Source organism: Haliotis rufescens, unplaced genomic scaffold (genome assembly GCF_023055435.1).
Source record: "Haliotis rufescens isolate VD_foot unplaced genomic scaffold, xgHalRufe1.0.p SCAF_1, whole genome shotgun sequence".
NCBI lineage: Eukaryota > Metazoa > Mollusca > Gastropoda > Lepetellida > Haliotidae > Haliotis > Haliotis rufescens.
Window position 1 is genome coordinate 14,124,967 of NW_025963779.1, and position 21,553 is coordinate 14,146,519.

The 21,553-nt window shown below is 42.5% G+C and overlaps 1 protein-coding gene across 1 annotated transcript; it reads left to right on the forward strand.

Annotated features, from left to right (window-relative positions):
* The first annotated feature begins 15,363 nt into the window (after window positions 1–15,363).
* LOC124148624 (AAC-rich mRNA clone AAC4 protein-like) lies at window positions 15,364–18,357 on the forward strand. Its single transcript, XM_046519808.2, has 3 exons — window positions 15,364–15,890; window positions 16,302–16,464; window positions 16,954–18,357. Exons 1-3 carry the CDS (start codon window positions 15,768–15,770, stop codon window positions 17,145–17,147), a joined length of 480 nt encoding a protein of 159 aa, XP_046375764.2. The 5' UTR covers window positions 15,364–15,767; the 3' UTR covers window positions 17,148–18,357.
* Window positions 18,358–21,553: the final 3,196 nt, after the last annotated feature.

Genomic DNA, 21,553 nt, shown 5'->3' on the forward strand with positions numbered 1-21,553 from the left:
AACGCATTAACCATTTGGCTACCCGACCGCCCCTGTCTATATTTGATTGTAAAAATCTTTGCATAAATTCTACAATGTATATTACCTGTTGGCACCAATACCCTGAACAGGAACTATTAAAATAACTGTTTAAACGGAATAAGTGTTGAGTTTGCAGTCGGTTGTCAATCCATGCACCTTTCAACCCAACCCAACACCAAACAAGCAGACTGAGGATGGAAATATTTCCGGTGCTGATAAAAAAAACCGGTTATTGGTCTGCATGTCCAGAAGTCATTGACAATGTAAAACATCAATCTATTATTTCGTTTCTTTGTTTGTTGTGTAATGTCACACTCAACAATATTCCAGCTATATATATATATATATGTATGTGTGTGTGTGTGTGTGTGTGTGTGTGTGTGTGTGTGTGTGTATGTATGTATGTGTATATAACGGCTGGCCTGTTAAGACGTGTCTGACCTAGACCTATAGATACTGTGAGCAACAAAGCCGTGGGTGTAAGATGACACAGTCACCGAGCCTGCTTGAAAGATTGTAATTGTATGTCTATCTTCACATAGTGTAACGAACCAGAGATGTCTATCTTATGCATTGTGTAACGAACCAGAGAAACTTATTCAGTAAAAAAGCGCCAATATCCTTTTAATAATCAATAAAATTCATGGTAAAAGCAGTATGATTTCGACTATTTCACACATTCCCTACAGCCTTTGGAATTAAATTTGACTTTGGCGATATGTGAATTAATATACATTATATAGACATGTACACATAATCGTCCCGAATAAGCAAGGTTTCCGAAATACCGGGGTCCGGACGAACTAGCCGTCACAGTTCGCGGAATAACCCCTCATGCGAAATCAGTTTCATTGAAATATAGGCACGCAAATCTTTAGTATCAGTATTCTGGCAAGTTTTCATGTTTTAATGTATTGTGTTTTTTGCAAATTGTGCGTGCGTGCATGCTTGTAAGTGTGAATGTATACATCGATCCTGTAAATAGACGATCCGGTTTTTTTCAACAAGTCTGTTCTTGCTCATTTCGGACATATGACACATTACACGAGTAAGTCAGTGCGTGCGTGCGTGCGTGCGTGCGTGCGTGCGTGAGTGATTGAGTGGGCGTGAGTGAATGAGTGAGTTGGGTTGAACAGTATTCCAGTTGTATGACGGCGTGTCAGCTTAATGGGGGAGAAAACCCGAAGTGATGTAGGTCTTTTTATGATGCAGACATTTACCACTTTCTGGAGAGCCCAAGGGACGCAACTCTGTACAGCCTAAGACGACTTGACCAGCCTGCCCCCACTACAAGAATCCTACAAAAGATAATGTTACCCTTTTTAATATAAACTTAATACTTCGTCGCTGCATCAATGTTGATTTATGTATTTTTTGGACAAAAAGATTAAATTAGAGATAAAGTTAACATTGGGACATGTTGATGGCAGGTCGCGTCTGCAGAGCCCACGTCTAGACATCGGTGAAACCACAACACGTTTCAATATATCAGACATAATCAGCTCTGAATATGACAGCAGCGCAACTGGTGACCTTCACGCATATAGGAATGTCAGCCATGGCACGGTGATCATATATATATATATACTATATGCTTTCTGAAAAGATAGTTGAGACTTTGTCCAACTTTTTTGCAATCAATACGACTGTGTTGGGCCTCTGTGTGGGTTTTTTCGTTATAAATGGCGTCTGTGTGTCAGACAGCTCCACCAGTGTGTCAGTATGTCCTGATTGCTGTGTAGACAAGGCAGGGTGATCTAACCTTCTCCTGCGTATTTTCCATACATCAGATATTACGTCTTCGTGACATTTACAACAATGCTATCTGGGATGGCCTCATTCAAGGAATCGATCACTACACTGCATGTTTGACTATATTCATATGCATTTAGTTCACTGTATACATAGAGCCTCGTAACCGCCGTGACAGAGATTGCACTATTTGCAGGAGAAATAGTTCTTTTCTATGATATTAATCTATGTAGATTATTGCCAATGTTTTCTGGTGAGTAATACAATCTTACAAGAAACATTCGAGGCTATCGCCGATTGTTATTGCTGTGCCAGGAGGGGATTACAAATTCTTCGTTCAGTACCTTCACAAGCAGGATCTGGTTCAAATGTACGGGGTTACGTTCAAGAAGTAATCATTAACATATAATCCGCCAAAATGAAAGCCAGATTATATATATTGTAATTACAGTAACATAAATATCGAATTTTAAACCAATTAGAAAAAACTTGCAAATTGAAAATCCTTCAGACATATACTGAACTGCGAATTTTAACAAGGAACATCAGACTCTGGACATGCCTATCATGCAAATCTAATAGAGACAGAAGCACTTGTTCGACACTCATAAAGTACCAGTCACACCCACCATTGTATCCATCCAATACACGTTATATAGATGCTTAATACAGATTAATTACCACGCAGAATGGCTCTGAAAGACAATCTCGTCGGCGAAGTTGAGTACACAGATCGCGTTGGTGACCTGATCCACTTGGAGTGAATGACTTGAACACAACGTGTATGCCAGTGTAAGTTATTGTTGTTTTTGTAGAAATTAGAATGTACATCTATGAACTATTAAAGTATTAGAGTTATTAAATTTGTTAAATGTAAAATACTTTTGTGCAACTATACTATACTTCAGCATCTAATACTGTGATTACGGTATGCGCATTTCTGTAATTTTCTTTTAATTTGAGAGTCCCGGTAAAGCAATATACCGTGTTTACTGTAGCGTGACCAGTCTTACTGTAGCTTCACGAAAGCGAAGAGATTTTAGAGTTGATTATGGCTAGGTTTCGCTCTTCCGGCCCAGAACCACATAAAGCCATGATTAGTTAAACAAACTTGTAGCTGACCAAGGGACGATGGGGTGGCGTAGTAGTTACAGCGTTCGCTCCTCAGATCGAAGACCCGAGTTCGATTCCTCCCATGGGTACATTGTGTATAGCCCATTCTGGTGTCTCCTGTCGTGATATTGCAAAAAAAGTTGTGTAATCCCAAAAGACGTTAAGATATGGTACTTGTTTTTACCCTGGCTGGCGCTCGGCATTAAGGGGATAAAACAAGGACCGATCGTCTCGGAGTCAGTATGCTGTGTCTGAGTAGGGTATTCATGTTTAAAGATCTGTTTGAAGATCTGTTCAGAAGAGTAAGGCTGCTCGAATGATCTAATGAATGAACTAATTTAGGTGTAGCGTGCCCTTTGATACACAACCAATTATCAGACTGCCTATGTCATATTTATTACACTCAACCACTGTTTAAGAAGAAAATCCAAATATATCATAAGCATAAGGCTTCTCAAGTCCCCCCCCCCCCCCCCCCCCCCCCCCCACACACACACACACACTCTCTGTCCGTCTCTCTCCCTCTATCTTCCTGTCTCTCTGTCCGTCTGTCTCTCTCTGTGTCTTTCTATCCATCTATCTCTCTGTGTGTCTCTCTCCCCGTCTCTCTCTCTCTCTGTGTCTGTCTGTCTCTCTCTCTCTGAAAGTGGGTTCTCGTAACTGGAGAAGCAAGCCCTCTCTCCCCGTGTCTCTGTGTGTGTGTGTGTCTCTCTCTCTGTCCGTTTGCCTGTCTCTCCCCCTCTGTCTGTCTGTCTCTGTGTGTCTCTCTCTGTCTCTCTGTCCGTCTGTCTCTCTCTGTGACCGTCTGTCTCTCTCTCTCTGTGTATTTCTGTGTCTCTCTGTCCGTCGGTCTGTCTCTGTGTGTCTCTCTGTGTGTTTCTGTGTCTCTGTGTGTGTCTCTCTCCCCGCGTCTCTCTCTGTGTCTCTGTGTCTCTCTCTTCTCTCTAAGAGTGGGTTCACGTAACTGGAGACAGGAGAAGCATGCTCACAAGCTCACGTTTGAAACAAGTTGGGTTTAATGGTTTTAATGAAGTCTATTGACAGGAAATGCACGGAATGTGCAGCGTAGTAGCCCCCTGTTGTTATAACGAGGGACGTAATTAGTGTCATAATGTTGGGCGGAATGGACGGGGGCCGTATGAACAGTTAGATTCGTTTCATACTCTGAATACACTCTAGGGACAGGCGTGACCAGCTGCCCTGTCGGATACATGTGTCAGCCCTTGGGGCAACTGGAAGAGAATAATTTATGTGTTTGTGGTAACCTGTTGAATTGGAAATCAGATGGCAACATTGACTGTCTTCGATTGGTTGCTCACAGTATCGGTCACTGGTTTGTCTGGTCTAAACTCTACTACCTGCTGTAACATTGACATTGATCACTTCGATGTTATAAGCCAAAAAGTTAAAAGTTTAAATCCATCATACGTAGTGCAAACTGCCGCAAACAGGCAATAAATTACGCTTTTCATCTTTTTGGTAGATAACCACAAGCATTATGTATGGCTAACAAGATAAAACAACAAATAAAGAATGTATGTGTGTAATTTCCATACAAAACGCTCTAGACTACAACATTTGTATAATAAATGTTATTTACTGCTACAAAACTATCCAGTTTTGTTGAATATTGCCCAGTATACCGAGAAAGCCACTGGTATTGTTATTCAGCCTTGCCCAATATACCGAGAAAGCCACTGGTATTGTCATTCAGCCTTGCCCAATATACTGAGATAGCCGTTATATAGTCATTTACCATTGACCACTATCCCCGGAAAGCCACTGGTTTTGTCATTTAGCCCTTTCCAGTATACCGAGAAAGCCACTATATAGTCATTTACCATTGCCCAGTATACCGAGAAAGCCACTTGTATTGTCATTCAGCCTTGCCCAGTATACCCGAGTAAGCCACTGGTATTGTCATTCAGCCTTGCCCAATATACCGAGAAAACCACTGGTATTGTCATTCAGTCTTGCCCAATATACCGAGAAAGCCGCTGGTATTGTCATTCAGCCTTGCCCAATATACCGAGAAAGCCACTGGTATTGTCATTCAGTCTTGCCCAGTATACCGAGAAAGCCACTTGTATGGTCATTCAGCCTTGCCAACTATACCGAGATAGCCACTAAATAGTCATTAACCATTGCGCAATATACCGAGAAAGCCACTGGGATTGTCATTCAGCCTTGCGCAGTATACCGAGAAAGCTGCTGGTATTGTCATTCAGCCTTGACCAGTATACCGAGAAAGCCACTGGTATTGTCATTCAGCCTTGCCCAATATACTGAGAAAGCCACTGGTATTGTCATTTAGCCTTGCCCAATATACTGAGATAGCCGTTATATAGTCATTTACCATTGACCACTATCCCCGGAAAGCCACTGGTTTTGTCATTTAGCCCTTTCCAGTATACCGAGAAAGCCACTATATAGTCATTTACCATTGTCCAGTATACCGAGAAAGCCACTGGTATTGTCATTCAGTCTTGCCCAATATACCGAGAAAGCCACTGGTATTGTCATTCAGCCTTGCCCAATATACCGAGAAAGCCACTGGTATTGTCATTCAGCCTTGCCCAGTATGCCGAGAAAGCCACTGGTATTGTCATTCGGTTTTGCGCAGTATACCGAGAAAGCCACTGGTATTCTCATTCAGTTTTGCCCAGTATACCGAGAAAGGCACTGGTATTGTCATTCAGCCTTGCCAAGTATACCGGAAACCCGCTGATATTGTCATTCAGCCTTCCCCACTATACTGGGGGAAAAACTGGTATTGTCATTCACCTTGCCCAGTATACTGGGAAAGCTACTGGTATTGTCATTCAGCCTTGCCCAGTATACCGAGAAAGCCACTGGTATTGTCATTCAGTCTTGCCCAGTATACCGAGAAAGCCACTGGTCTTGTCATTTAGCCTTGCCCAGTATACCGAGAAAGCCACTGGTATTGTCATTCAGCCTTGCCCAATATACCGAGAAAGCCACTGGTATTGTCATTCAGTCTTGCCCAGTATACCGAGAAAGGTACTGGTATTGTCATTCAGCCTTGCCCAATATACTGAGAAAGCCACTGGTATTGTCATTCGGTCTTACCCAGTATACCGAGAAAGCCGCTGGTATTGTCATTCAGCCTTGTCCACTATACTGGAGGAGAAAATGGTATTGTCATTTACCTTGACCAGTATACTGGGAAAGCTACTGGTATTGTCATTCAGCCTTGCCCAGTATATCGATAAAGCCACTGGTATTGTCATTCAGCCTTGCCCAATATACCGAGAAAGCCGCTGGTATTGTCATTCAGCCTTGCCCAGTATACCGAGAAAGCCACTGGTATTGTCATTCAGCCTTGCCCAGTCTACCGAGAAAGCCGCTGGTATTGTCATTCAGCCTTGCCCAATATACCGAGAAAGCCACTGGTATTGTCATTCGGTCTTGCCCAGTATACCGAAAAAGCCGCTGGTATTGTCATTCAGCCTTGCCCAATATACCGAGAAAGCCACTGGTATTGTCATTCGGTCTTGCCCAGTATACCGAAAAAGCCACTGGTATTGTCATTCAGTCTTGCCCAGTATACCGAGAAAGCCACTGGTATTGCCATTCAGCCTTGCCCAATATACCGAGAAAGCCACTGGTATTGTCATTCAGGCTTGACCAGTATACCGGAAAGCCACTGATATTGTCATTCAACCTTCCCCACTATACTGGGGGAATAACTGGTATTGTCATTCACCTTGCCCAGTATACCGGGAGGGCCGCTGGTATTGTCATTCAGCCTTGCCCAGTATACCGAGAAAGCCACTGGTATTGTCATTCAGTCTTGCCCAATATACCGAGATAGCCACTATATAGTCATTTACCATTGACCACTATCCCCGGAAAGCCACTGGTATTGTCATTTAGCCCTTTCCAGTATACCGAGATAGCCACTTTATAGTCATTTACCATTGCCCAGTATACCGAGAAAGCCACTTGTAGTGTCATTCAGCCTTGCGCAGTATACCCGAGTAAGCCACTGGTATTGTCATTCAGCCTTGCCCAGTCTACCGAGAAAGCCGCTGGTATTGTCATTCAGCCTTGCCCAATATACCGAGAAAGCCACTGGTATTGTCATTCGGTCTTGCCCAGTATACCGAAAAAGCCGCTGGTATTGTCATTCAGCCTTGCCCAATATACCGAGAAAGCCACTGGTATTGTCATTCGGTCTTGCCCAGTATACCGAAAAAGCCACTGGTATTGTCATTCAGTCTTGCCCAGTATACCGAGAAAGCCACTGGTATTGCCATTCAGCCTTGCCCAATATACCGAGAAAGCCACTGGTATTGTCATTCAGGCTTGACCAGTATACCGGAAAGCCACTGATATTGTCATTCAACCTTCCCCACTATACTGGGGGAATAACTGGTATTGTCATTCAGCCTTGCCCAATATACCGAGATAGCCACTATATAGTCATTTACCATTGACCACTATCCCCGGAAAGCCACTGGTATTGTCATTTAGCCTTGCCCAATATACCGAGAAAGCCACTGGTATTGTCATTCAGGCTTGACCAGTATACCGGAAAGCCACTGATATTGTCATTCAACCTTCCCCACTATACTGGGGGAATAACTGGTATTGTCATTCACCTTGCCCAGTATACCGAGAAAGCCACTGGTATTGTCATTCAGTCTTGCCCAATATACCGAGATAGCCACTATATAGTCATTTACCATTGACCACTATCCCCGGAAAGCCACTGGTATTGTCATTTAGCCCTTTCCAGTATACCGAGATAGCCACTTTATAGTCATTTACCATTGCCCAGTATACCGAGAAAGCCACTTGTAGTGTCATTCAGCCTTGCGCAGTATACCCGAGTAAGCCACTGGTATTGTCATTCAGCCTTGCCCATTATACCGAGAAAACCACTGGTATTGTCATTCAGCCTTGCCCAATATACCGAGATAGCCACTATATAGTCATTTACCATTGACCACTATCCCCGGAAAGCCACTGGTATTGTCATTTAGCCCTTTCCAGTATACCGAGATAGCCACCATATAGTCATTTACCATTGCCCAGTATACCGAGAAAGCCACTTGTAGTGTCATTCAGCCTTGCGCAGTATACCCGAGTAAGCCACTGGTATTGTCATTCAGCCTTGTCCATTATACCGAGTAAGCCACTGGTATTGTCATTCAGCCTTGCCCATTATACCGGAAAACCGCTGATGTTGTCATTCAGCTTTGCCAGTATACCGGGGAAAAAACCCTGGTATTGTCATTCAGCCTTGACCAGTATGTCGGGAAAGCCATTGGTATTGTACGCGATAAATCGTAAAGTACAATGAGGAACGAAGCGTGGTTTATTTCACAATAAAACATTGTTCTATTGTGACGTCATTTCTGGAGATTCGAAGATGCGCTCGCAACTTGATGACGTCGTAAATTGGACGACGTTATTTTTGAGAGGGGGTGTCAAGTGAGTTGTTCCCCATAGATGTAGCTGGGCAGCGCGGGTGAAAGCAATGGCAAAACATACCTAAAAGTGGGAGGGATATGACGATCGGTATTGGGAATAAAGGTGCAGATAATCGACGTGAAAATTGTGAGAACACCAAACTTCACTACCCCCTACATAAAATGGAGCTGTTCGACATTTCCGAAGTCGGATTGTATTCATTATTCTAAATACGGCTTAATGTAATGTAATGTAAAGCTTGAAGACTAGTGGTAGAGCGTCTCCGGCCGCGTCATACCAAAAGACGTTAAAAGATGGTACTTGTTGTTATCCTGTCTGGTGCTCAGCGTTCGGGGCTCTAACAAGGACAGGTCGGCTCGGAGTCAGTATACTGTGTCTGAGTGAGATATTAACTGAGGCATGGTATCTCATAGGGCTAGCACTTTTAATCGGCATCAGTCCAGACACATACATGCACGTCGCTATATAAGTGCAATAATCTTGGACGTGACGTACCCTATTCCACCTCACCTGTAAAGCTTGTAAATTTATTAACATAACTTAACTTAATGTAAAAAGTACAAAATGTTGATCACATATAAAATCTCATAAACGAAATAGACGACTTGTGGTCGTTGTTTATCGTACAAAAAAACACCGCGGGGAGAATAAACAATCAAATGCGCAGTGTTATACTTCAGTGTGTATGTTATACTCCAGTGAGTGTGTGTTATACTTCAGTGTGAGTGTTATACTCCAGTGTGATGGTTATACTTCAGTGTGTGTGTTACACTTCAGTGTGAGTGTAATACTTGAGTGTGTGTATGTGTGTGTGTTATTTTTCAGTGTGAGAGTTATACTTCAGTGTGTGTGTGTGTGTGTGTGTGTGTGTGTGTGTGTGTGTGTGTGTGTGTGTGTGTGTGTGTGTGTGTGTGTGTGTGATACTTCAGTGTGTGTGTTATACTTCAGTGTGAGAGTTATACTACGGTGTGAGAGTTATACTTCAGTGTGTGTGTTATACTTTAGTGTGTGTGTTATACTTCAGTGTGAGAGTATACTTAAGTGTGTGTGTGTGTGTGATACTTCAGTGTGTGTTATACTCCAGTGTGTTATACTTCAGTATGTGTGTGTGTGTGTTTTATTTTTCAGTGTGTGTTATACTTCAGTGTGAGTGTTATACTCCAGGGAGTGTGTGTCATTCTTCAGTGTGAGGGTTATACTTTAGTGTGAGGGTTATACTTCAGTGTGTGTGTGTTATACCTCAGTGTGTTATACTTCAGTGTGAGGGTTATTCTTCAGTGTATGTTATACTTCAGTGTGTGTTTGTTATACTTAGTGTGTGTGTGTTATACTCCAGTGTGTGTATGTTATACATAGTGTGTGTGTTATACATAGTGTGTGTTATACTTCAGTGTGAGAGTTATACTTCAGTGTGTGTGTGTGTTATACTCCAGTGTCTGTTATACTTCAGTGTGTGTGTGAGTGTAATACTTCAGTGTGTGTGTAATACTTCAGTGTGTCTTATACTTCAGTGTGTGTGTTTCACTCCAGTGTGTATGTGTAATACTTCAGTGTGTGTGTGTTATACTCCAGTGTGTGTGTAATACCTGTGTGTGTGTAGTAATTCAGTGTGTGTATGTGTGTGTGTTATACTCCAGTGTGAGTGTAATACTTTAGTGTGTGTTATACTTCAGTGTCAGTGTAATACTCCAGTGTGTGTAATACTTCAGTGTGTGTTATACTTCAGTGTGTGTGTGTTATACTTCAGTGTGAGTGTAATACTTCAGTGTGTGTTTTACTTCAGTGTGTGTGTTTTACTCCAGTTGGAGCTTTATACTTCAGTGGGTGTGTAATACTTCAGAGTGTGTGTTATACTCCAGTGTGTGTGTGTAATACTTCAGTGTGTGTGTGTGTGTGTGTGTGTGTGTTATACTTCAGTATGTGTGTGTAATACTTCAGTGTGTATGTGTTATACTCCAGTGTGTATGTGTGTAATACTTCAGTGTGTGTGTAATACTTCAGTGTGTGTAATACATCAGTGTGTGTTATACTCCAGTGTGTGTGTGTAATACTTCAGTGTGTGTGTTATACTTCAGTATATGTGTGTAATACTTCAGTGTGTATGTGTTATACTCCAATGTGTATGTGTGTAATACTTCAGTGTGTGTGTAATACTTCATTGTGTGTAATACATCAGTGTGTGTTATACTCCAGTGTGTTATACTTCAGTGTGTGTTATACTTTAGTGTGAGTGTAATACTTCAGTGTGTGTTTATATTCCAGTGTGTGTAATACTCCAGTGTGTTATACTTTAGTGTCAGTGTAATACTTCAGTGTGTGTTATACTTCAGTGTGTGTGTGTGTTATACTTCAGTGTGTGTGTGTGTGTGTGTGTGTGTGTGTGTGTGTGTGTGTGTGTGTTATACTTCAGTGTCAGTGTAATACTCCAGTGTGTTATACTTCAGTGTGTGTGTGTTATACTTCAGTGTCAGTGTAATAGTCCAGTGTGTTATACTTCAGTGTGTGTTATACTTCAGTGTGTGTGTGTGTGTGTGTGTGTGTGTGTGTGTTATACTTCAGTGTCAGTGTAATACTTCAGTGTGTATGTGTGTGTTATACTTCAGTGTGTGTGTGTGTGTGTGTGTGTGTGTGTGTGTGTGTGTGTGTGTGTGTGTGTGTGTGTGTTATACTTCAGTGTCAGTGTAATACTCCAGTGTGTTATACTTCAGTGTGTTATACTTCAGTGTCAGTGTAATACTTCAGTGTGTGTGTGTGTTATACTTCAGTGTCAGTGTAATACTCCAGTGTGTTATACTTCAGTGTCAGTGTAATACTTCAGTGTGTGTGTGTGTGTGTGTGTGTGTGTGTGTGTTATACTTCAGTGTGTGTTATACTTCAGTGTCAGTGTAATACTTCAGTGTGTGTGTGTGTTATACTTCAGTGTGTGTTATACTTCAGTGTCAGTGTAATACTTCAGTGTGTATGTGTGTGTTATACTTCAGTGTGTGTGTGTGTGTTATACTTCAGTGTCAGTGTAATACTCCAGTGTGTTATACTTCAGTGTGTGTTATACTTCAGTGTGTGTGTGTGTGTGTGTGTGTGTGTTATACTTCAGTGTCAGTGTAATACTTCAGTGTGTATGTGTGTGTTATACTTCAGTGTGTGTGTGTGTGTGTGTGTGTGTGTTATACTTCAGTGTCAGTGTAATACTCCAGTGTGTTATACTTCAGTGTGTGTTATACTTCAGTGTCAGTGTAATACTTCAGTGTGTGTGTGTGTGTTATACTTCAGTGTCAGTGTAATACTCCAGTGTGTTATACTTCAGTGTCAGTGTAATACTTCAGTGTGTGTGTGTGTGTGTGTGTGTGTGTGTGTGTGTGTTATACTTCAGTGTGTGTTATACTTCAGTGTCAGTGTAATACTTCAGTGTGTGTGTGTGTGTGTGTGTGTTATACTTCAGTGTGTGTTATACTTCAGTGTCAGTGTAATACTTCAGTGTGTGTTATACTTCAGTGAATATGGGTGCATGTCATCGTATCCCAATATTGCATAGATCGATGCTCATGATGTCAATCTCTGGACTGTCTGGCCCAGAATGGATTATTTACAGACCGCAGTCACATAGCTGGAATATTGCTGAGCGCGGCGTTTTCATCTCAGTTTTCGTTTCCCAACTCTCTGCAGAAGCCATATGACAGTCATAGTGTCACACTCCCGGGGGAACCTCGGGACCTAGGAACCGAACCGCAGGGGTCTCGACCGACAGACGCTTTGCTTCTAAAATGATAGCTCATGTACCGAAATGATATGTCTTCATATTCAATATACAGCTTGTTTGATAAGACCGAACGCCAAAATCGATATGTTTAAATGCTAAGGTAATCACTATATATACCTCAGCACAGTTAGGTGTGATGCTGAACGCATTGTCAATACTTCATGACTACGCATACCAGGGACTTTAATGCTAAATAATACGTAAGTAGATGAAACTACTCGCGCATTTAAATCTAAACACCTAACGCTTATCGGAATAATCTTGATTTTTAGCACATTCAACACTGGGAAAGAAACCTGGCATTTTACGGCCGCCTCAAACGATAATTAGTGGAAGATTTCCACTTCTCCAGTCTTCATGGTTTTTAAATTGATTGTAGTTGGGAGCAAATAAAATCGTATATACAAGGCTGTCAACTGGCTCAATTTATTTGTGAGAGTCCTGAAAGTGGGACCTTTTCAGTCATAATAATTCGGGAGTCGAGAGCCTAACATATGTACATATGTATGTGTGTGTGTGTGTGTGTGTGCGTGTGTGTGCGTGCGTGCGTGCGTGCGTGCGTGCGTGCGTGCGTGCGTGCGTGCCTGTATGCATGCATGCATGTATGTAAACAAATTCACAAAATTAATACACAACACGGATTGTTCTCTTACATGTTCCAGCTTCATCTTCAGGGAGAAGTGATTACAGTTGCAGAAGGCATCGCATGGGTGTAAAAGTTCTGATTTGGGTGAGATTAAATGTTATCATGTCTTACAGCATTGAAGGCTAAACTGTGATAAACACACACACACACGTACTCACCACACACACTCCACATACACGTACTCACCACACACACTCCACATACACGTACTCACCACACACACTCCACATACACGTACTCCACACACTCCACATACACGTACTCACCACACACACTCCACATACACGTACTCACCACACACACTCCACATACACGTACTCACCACACACACTCCACATACACGTACTCACCACACGCACTCCACATACACGTACTCACCACACGCACTCCACATACACGTACTCACCACACACACTCCACATACACGTACTCACCACACACACTCCACATACACGTACTCACCACACACACTCCACATACACGTACTCACCACACACACTCCACACACGTACTCACCACACACACTCCACATACACGTACTCACCACACACACTCCACACACACGTACTCACCACACACACTCCACATACACGTACTCACCACACACACTCCACATACACGTACTCACCACACACACTCCACACACGTACTCACCACACACACTCCACACACGTACTCACCACACACACTCCACGTACACGTACTCACCACACACACTCCACACACACGTACTCACCACACACACTCCACATACACGTACTCACCACACACACTCCACATACACGTACTCACCACACACACTCCACACACACGTACTCACCACACACACTCCACATACACGTACTCACCACACACACTCCACATACACGTACTCACCACACACACTCCACACACACGTACTCACCACACACACTCCACATACACGTACTCACCACACACACTCCACACACACGTACTCACCACACACACTCAACACACACGTACTCACCACACACACTCCACATACACGTACTCACAACACACACTCCACACACACGTACTCACCACACACACTCCACATACACGTACTCACCACACACACTCCACATACACGTACTCACCACACACACTCCACACACACGTACTCACCACACACACTCCACATACACGTACTCACCACACACACTCCACACACACGTACTCACCACACACACTCCACATACACGTACTCACCACACACACTCCACATACACGTACTCACCACACACACTCCACATACACGTACTCACCACACACACTCCACATACACGTACTCACCACACGCACTCCACACACACGTACTCACCACACACACTCCACACACACGTACTCACCACACACACTCCACATACACGTACTCACCACACACACTCCACATACACGTACTCACCACACACACTCCACATACACGTACTCACCACATACACTCCACACACACGTACTCACCACACACACTCCACATACACGTACTCACCACACACACTCCACATACACGTACTCACCACACACACTCCACATACACGTACTCACCACACACATACACGTACTCACCACACGCACTCCACATACACGTACTCACCACACACACTCCACATACACGTACTCACCACACACATACACGTACTCACCACACACACTCCACATACACGTACTCACCACACACACTCCACATACACGTACACACCACACACACTCCACACACACGTACTCACCACACACACTCCACATACACGTACTCACCACACACATACACGTACTCCATGGGCGGATACAGAGGGGGGTGGGGTGGGGTGGTGGTGCGCACCCCCCTTTTTATTTCGAAAAAAATCTTTATTTCTGTATAAATTACCACCAAAGACAATAAATAGACCTTAATTGTGCACCCTCCCCCCCCCCCCCCCCCCCCTTTTCAAAAAAGCTGTATCCGCCCATGTACTCACATACCTTTTCAGATTGTAATCATTCTTGCTGTATTTCTTACTTTATTCCTAAATAAACTGTATCCGTTTACAATTGTGTCTGCACGTACCCAGTGGCGGTATAAAAAACAACATTTAACTCACTGCTTTTCAGATAAGTTCGAGTCTCGTCATTCTATTGTGGTAATTATAGTTTTAAGATTGATTTACAAGGAAGTCCATGAAATATACGTCAGTACGGTCTATATAACTAACCCTGTAATAACATTCCTTGTTCTGTATAATTAATAACAAATCATATGAACCAGCACGTATATTATTACTGATTGCTTACCGTGTGATATCAAATGTACACCAGACAATGTAGAAATCATACATCCCTTTGAACTATATTTTCAGTGACAGACAGAAATCTGATTAAGAATCGTGTAGAAGTTTGTAGGTAACTGTTATACTGAATCTCTCTTTCCGTGGTGCAATACTTCCGAGCTTTCTTACCTGTCACAGCAAATCAGATGTAAAAATACTTGTTCATACTAGTAACGAGTGATGTCATATTTAACGAATCTCATTGGTTAAAGATGCCAATTGTTGGAATTTCATTGGTCAGTATTTTTAGAGTCTATTTTTAGCAGTTGACGACATGCGGGGATTTCCTGTTTGTGTATATAAACGAGCTTGCATCAGAAACCCGCAATACAAGCCACCGAACAAGCCAGTTAGAACATGCCAGTGTAGTTGTATTCAATTCACATATTATATGTCCGAAAGCTAGCGACACCATAAAAAATGGGTAGAAACAGAATATCTAACCGAATGCGAAATTCTCAGAATTTCTCTCAAATCTGTGCCTGGCAGACCGTCCAGGACCGGTGTTTCTCCTCCCGAGACAGGCCTCAAGAGGAAGAGGGAAAGCGTCTTCCTCGGTTGCGGAGCAAATATTTCGCCCTGTAACTCATACGTCGGGGAAAACTTCATTGTTCATCAGCTACAGTGGTTCAAAATTCATAAGCTCATCAATGACATCGATTCTGGTGGAATAGCGTACTGCGATTTCCTTTCAACTCGAGGTGTAAGCCGAATGTCTCTCACGGAGGGTGCCGTGCGTATACGAGATGTGCCGAACGCGGGAGGGAACTCAGTTCTGTCGGAAGTGCTATCCTTCGAACTGATGAACAAGTGCTTTGCGGCTAGATTATTAAAGGTAAATATGCGATACATTGGAATTTTTTTATTTACGCACGCAAGTTTGTCTGTGAAGTGTGAAAATTTCACTTATGAAATGTATATATTCTTTCTTATTTATGTTTATTTTTTTATCTCAAACTCGGGGTATCCAACTAACCAACACACACACACACTCCACACCCCACACCCCACACCCCACCCCATGTCATGTATTTGCATGTAATGATATTGGCACCATTGTAAACAAATTTCGTGAGTTAACGCGTGATGCCGCAGTTACCAAAATCACATAATTATGCTAATGCATGTAATCGGTAATCGTTTCTGGACTCGCAAACCGATGGTTGATAGCTCGAACAACGACCCATGCAGTTGTGATGCTTGTGAATTCTTCTATCAGTACTAATTATTGCTATGTTTATTTCAGACTGAGATGGAGGTGTCCTATTTCCCCTGCGGGGGGTCCATCACGGACTACGTGTGCGAGGTGTTCGGCCAGCGACTCGGAGTTTCCGTCACCCGAGCCATGAAATACAAGGGAGACTACTCCGAGGAGGACGCATTACACCTACTGTGCAAGAAGTTAAAAGGTAAGACAAACTACGGGTACATAATTTTTCCTGATGATATCAGTCAGATAAAACGTGCGAAACAGAACAAAAGTCATACAGAGATTAGGGCTAATGTAAATCCTTAAACGTCTTCACGGTCCACCATTTTGTTAAATGATTAATTAATAGTCGCCTGCCAAAACAGGGGATATGTTGCCATTAAATAGCCCATTCATGTCACGGTCGTAGAGAATGACCATTTGGATAGGGTAACAAAATTGTTATATTAAGACAACAATAAGAATTTTTTAGACTCGCTGGTTGTATCAAAAGAGGATAACAAATATACTCGGTTGGTGTTATTCAGGGAAGCAAGTGCATTTTGGAAGGAACACTTGTGAGACTTAAGCGATTTCGTAGTGTTGTTTCATCTGTGTTTTGTTCTTATCCAATATCCAAAATATGAATAGACAATGAAAATGTCGTGATTGGTCAACAGGCTAAGGGTTGTTGTTGTCATGGTTACAGGGATAGTACAGTCCAGCCGCAACACGTTAGAAAACTGGAGCAAACAGATCTTGCACGTGTGGGCGACCAACAAGCATGTGGCCAGGGTCGTTGAGAAAGCGTATGAGCTGGTTCCGTATGACCTGAGGGGAAACACCATGGTCCTTGTCACCACGGCAACAGAGTCAAAGTTCATCTTCCTCAACGCCAGCTGAGAGGCGGACAGAGACGCCTGTAGCGCCCCCACTACATCACATGCCAAGCAGCACGCGCGGAACACACCGAAGTTGGGCCCAGAACATCGGGAAATGTCGGCAGTGTTGCCTTCAAGCAGTGCAAGGTGGACTGCCGAGAATGAGTCAGGAGACGTCACCTCTACTGCAGTTCCAACCATGATGGACAGATCTCACTGAAGAAGGCTGAGCACATGTTTACATGATCAATATATGAGTCAAAAGAAATTTGAGCCACTGTAGCATCTATCACAGTCGATCATCAAAAATGTCACCGCCATCATCACCATCACCATCATCATCATCATCATCATCATCATCATCATCATCACGTTCTCCCACCCCATAGTGATTATCTGCATACAAGTAACCGTTCTGGTTCGCCATTTATACCATTAACATATACATGTTACCTTGAAGCACAGCCTGGGTGTATCATCTCAATAGCCTATGTGAATGAACACTTGTGTTTATTTTCTTGTAAATTATCAGTGTACATATCGCTAAGGAAAAAACATTTTGTTACATGCAAGTTTGTTTGCTTCACAGCTGTATATATACAGTAAAAAATTTAAACGAGTTTATCCTCTCGTTCGATAACGACCTCGTGAGTAATACTGTTTAATTTTCGCCATAATACATTCTATGAATAAATAATGGAATGAAAACAAATAATCGAACAAATTACATTTAGATAATGGCCACAATACCCTTGAGCACACTTTTACATTGTCAAGTTCTGCACACTGTTAAACTGTTCACGTCATAGGCTTCTGAGATGAACCATCTATCAGTAAGTAGATGAGGAGTTATTTATAAATGGTCAGCAGATTCCGTCAGTTCCCCCGGCTGATGATAGGGCACTGTTGTGGGAGGACAAATATACCATACACCATGACACCCAGCTTGTACATAGTCAGTATTATACACCCCCTACAGCAGTATGTGTATGTGATGTGCGCGTTAGTTGGAGTGTGTATTTTTATGATTTGAAAGTTTTAATATATGGCATGATTGATGAACGAACCCCTTATTATATTGATGTTAATCATCATCAGATTTGTATTTGTCAATATCATGTTTGAATGTTTGATACACTGCTTTATGATCAATGTGTGTTTAGTGTGATGTTAATTATTGTCAGTTTTATGTTCTATTTTATACTTTTATAATAAATGTTTAAAAAAAGGGTTGTTGATGTTTCCAAAGCAGGATGGGCAAAGCAGTTGAAATGAAGCCACGTTTTGATGGGCGCGTCCTTGAAACCAGGATTAAGGGTCCATGTATGCTGTTTCAATCACAACCCCTGGGAAAGTGTCGTGGGAAGCACCCTAAACCTAGTTACATACGAACTGACCTGTTATAAATAATCAGATGCACCAATATCTGGAGCCATCCGCAATCACATCTTTTCCATCTCTCATAGAAGTTAATAATTTGATTTGACGGTTATTTTTAGCCTGGTGTCATTCGAATCGAAAACAATGAAAACATTAGACTGTGTCTAAACGTTATCTTAAAATCTGTACACCACAGATCTGAATTACCATGCGTTCAAGCTAAATGAGCTAGGGGCCCTATGATTCGAGCATGGTTTATTACAGAATACCTAGCCTTGCTCCAAGGCTGTACCGAATGAGAAGTCCATAGATGTGTACTAGTAATTTTATCCTTATAGTTGACAAGTCGAGATAAGCCGCCAGTATTTTATATGGGCGCCTTGTTCTTCTTATTTATATATTCTAGGGGTTATGATTTAAACCAATAACCATCTCCTTGTACATGTCTACAGAATGCCCTACATGAAGCACAGAGCATGACAAGTTCAGAAATCAGTGAAAAAGTCATATCTGCTTATGGCTTGAACGCAAAGAAACGAAAAATAAATGGTTAATTCTGAACGTCCATTTTGAAAATGGGACCAGTGGCAACATGTTCATACCTTACTGCACTTGAAAGTAACCAAAATATCAGCGTTAACACAAATGTCATTACTACAGCAGCAGCTTGTGAGTATAAACGATCTGGGTTATTGTTTTTTTCCCCAGTAAATATCCCATGATGTGACAGCGTGGCAAATATATAGGTAATCCAAATCCTCGCTGGCAAACACTAATGCACTTGACCACCTTTTGAACACAGATGGTAGTATGACGACTAGTGAATGTGTGTAATCACAGCTTTTCACCTATTACACCTATGGTTGTGAGTTCGAATCCCGGGTCGCCCCCATTGTGTTTCTAGGTTTGTGAACACCATATCCGTGCTCGCGGTAAACGTCTGAGACCTGCATCACTTCGGGCTTTCCTGTCACATTAAGCTGGCTCGCCGCGATATAACTGTAATACTGCTAAAAGAGGCCTTAAACCATAAGCCTCACTCACTAACTCACCTATTACGAGAATATCAAGATATTGTGAGTGAATGAGCGAGTGAATATTGGTCTCCTCTTATGACGAGTGTAAAGGACACTGGGAATCATTCTGTCCCGGAATCCCACTAGGTTCAACATATAGTACTATAGTGGAATGCCAATTTTCAATAACTATCAAGTACAACTTGGAATTCGACACATCCAAGTTCGACACAGCGAGGTCCGCCTGTACTACAATAATGTAACTGATTTTCTCAGTGTTGTCATCATTGTTGTCAATAAATGCACTTTTCTATCAAGATCTAGTGACTCGCTCCAACTTACAACCCCATTTGTTTGCTTTATAAAGACTGACAACAATGAAAGAACTTGTTTTATTCAAAAGATCACGGAAAAAACCCTGTCAGAATGGGTCTTATTTTGAATCAAGCCTGACATACATACATGACCTACCTACACTAAATACCAACAGATTATCAACAGTCAGGATGTTTAATTGTAAGCAGTGACGAACAGTGACAAGAAATTCTTTGGGATTTGCGTTCAACTGACTTGTAATCGCCCACTGGTCTGGGCTTCTGTTTTGATAAAGCATGTTTACAAATCCATCAATATTTGTTGCCTAGAAGCAAGCACTAGGCAAATAGTGGCCATCACCACGTGGTTGATATAGCCTGCTTTTCACCTTAACCAGCAAGTGTTTACATGTTAATCAAATATAATACAAAAGATGCATTAGTGTTTGTTTTGTCCCGAAACCAATCCTTAGCAGTTCTTTGTAAGTTACCTTTGACTTCCTATCGAAATATATCTTTTTCTGTCTCCAAACCAAATTTCATATAAATCAATTTAAATTTCTTCGACTAATCACAAAGAAACCAAAAGTGTTACCAAACGAAATAAAAGAAAGATTACCTGAAGTCCAACAGGAAAAGCTTGTTTGTTTTGAAGACGACGTAAACAGCACGTATTACTGCAGCACTTCACCCGGCCAGTGTGTGGGAATCGGTAGCCCAAGGGTAATTGGTAATTGGAGCTCCTGAGTGACAACGTTGATGCCATGTGGCGCGTTGGTGATCTCACCGAGAACATAGCCGCCAATAGCTACAGGACAGGTTGTAACAGATGGATGGTACCAGTACCATGGGCACCCACGTTCAAAGCTATCTATCTATGCAAATGAGCTGCTTCATCCGTAAAGGTCGACATTGACAAACATGTGTATCAGCTTTCGTAAACAACTTGTTTATCTGACGTATGAACAACTGAAAGGATGTGGGAGACTTGCTGCCTCACAGTCTGTGCAGGGACAGTTCCATCTCGTGTGAATATACTGTAGGAATATATTTCTAAATGAACAGACCGCATCCGTTGTCTAGTGGATAGGGCGTTTGAGCGCAGAGCGGAATGTCGGTGGTTCGATCCCCGGTCGTGTCATACCAAAAGACGTTCAAACATGGTGCTTATTGTTACCCTGCGTGGCGCTTGACGTTAAGTGGTCATCTCCCCGAGACAAGGGAGTTAACTGACTTAAAAAGTCCAGATGACTTTTATAGTCAGTTAAATCCCTTGCCTCGGGAAGATGCGGTCGGCACTTGACTGGTCGGCTCTGAGTCAGTATACCACAAACACACATGCATGCGCGTCGCTATCTAAGTGCAATGAACTTGAACGCGACGTTGAACCCCGTTTCACCTCACCTCAAATTAAACATGATTTCTTCTACATTGCGATATGGGCCAGGTGCATGGAACACAATCCTCGACACCCAGTGAGTAAGTTTCACCTGCATGAACAGTATTAAAACACATACATCTGGGGTTCGAGTGGTGAGTTGTGCAAACGCCGATTTGAAAGGTATATTCCATTCGTGACCAACTCGTGTTATTCCGGGAAAAGCCGAAGAGCGGCTCGTGCCCCTCTCGTGGCCATTTTTGCGACTGGGTTCCGACTACTTCTCGCGACCCAAGGCAGCTTGGGTTGTATACTCCCCAGGGAGTTGACAATGGCAGAC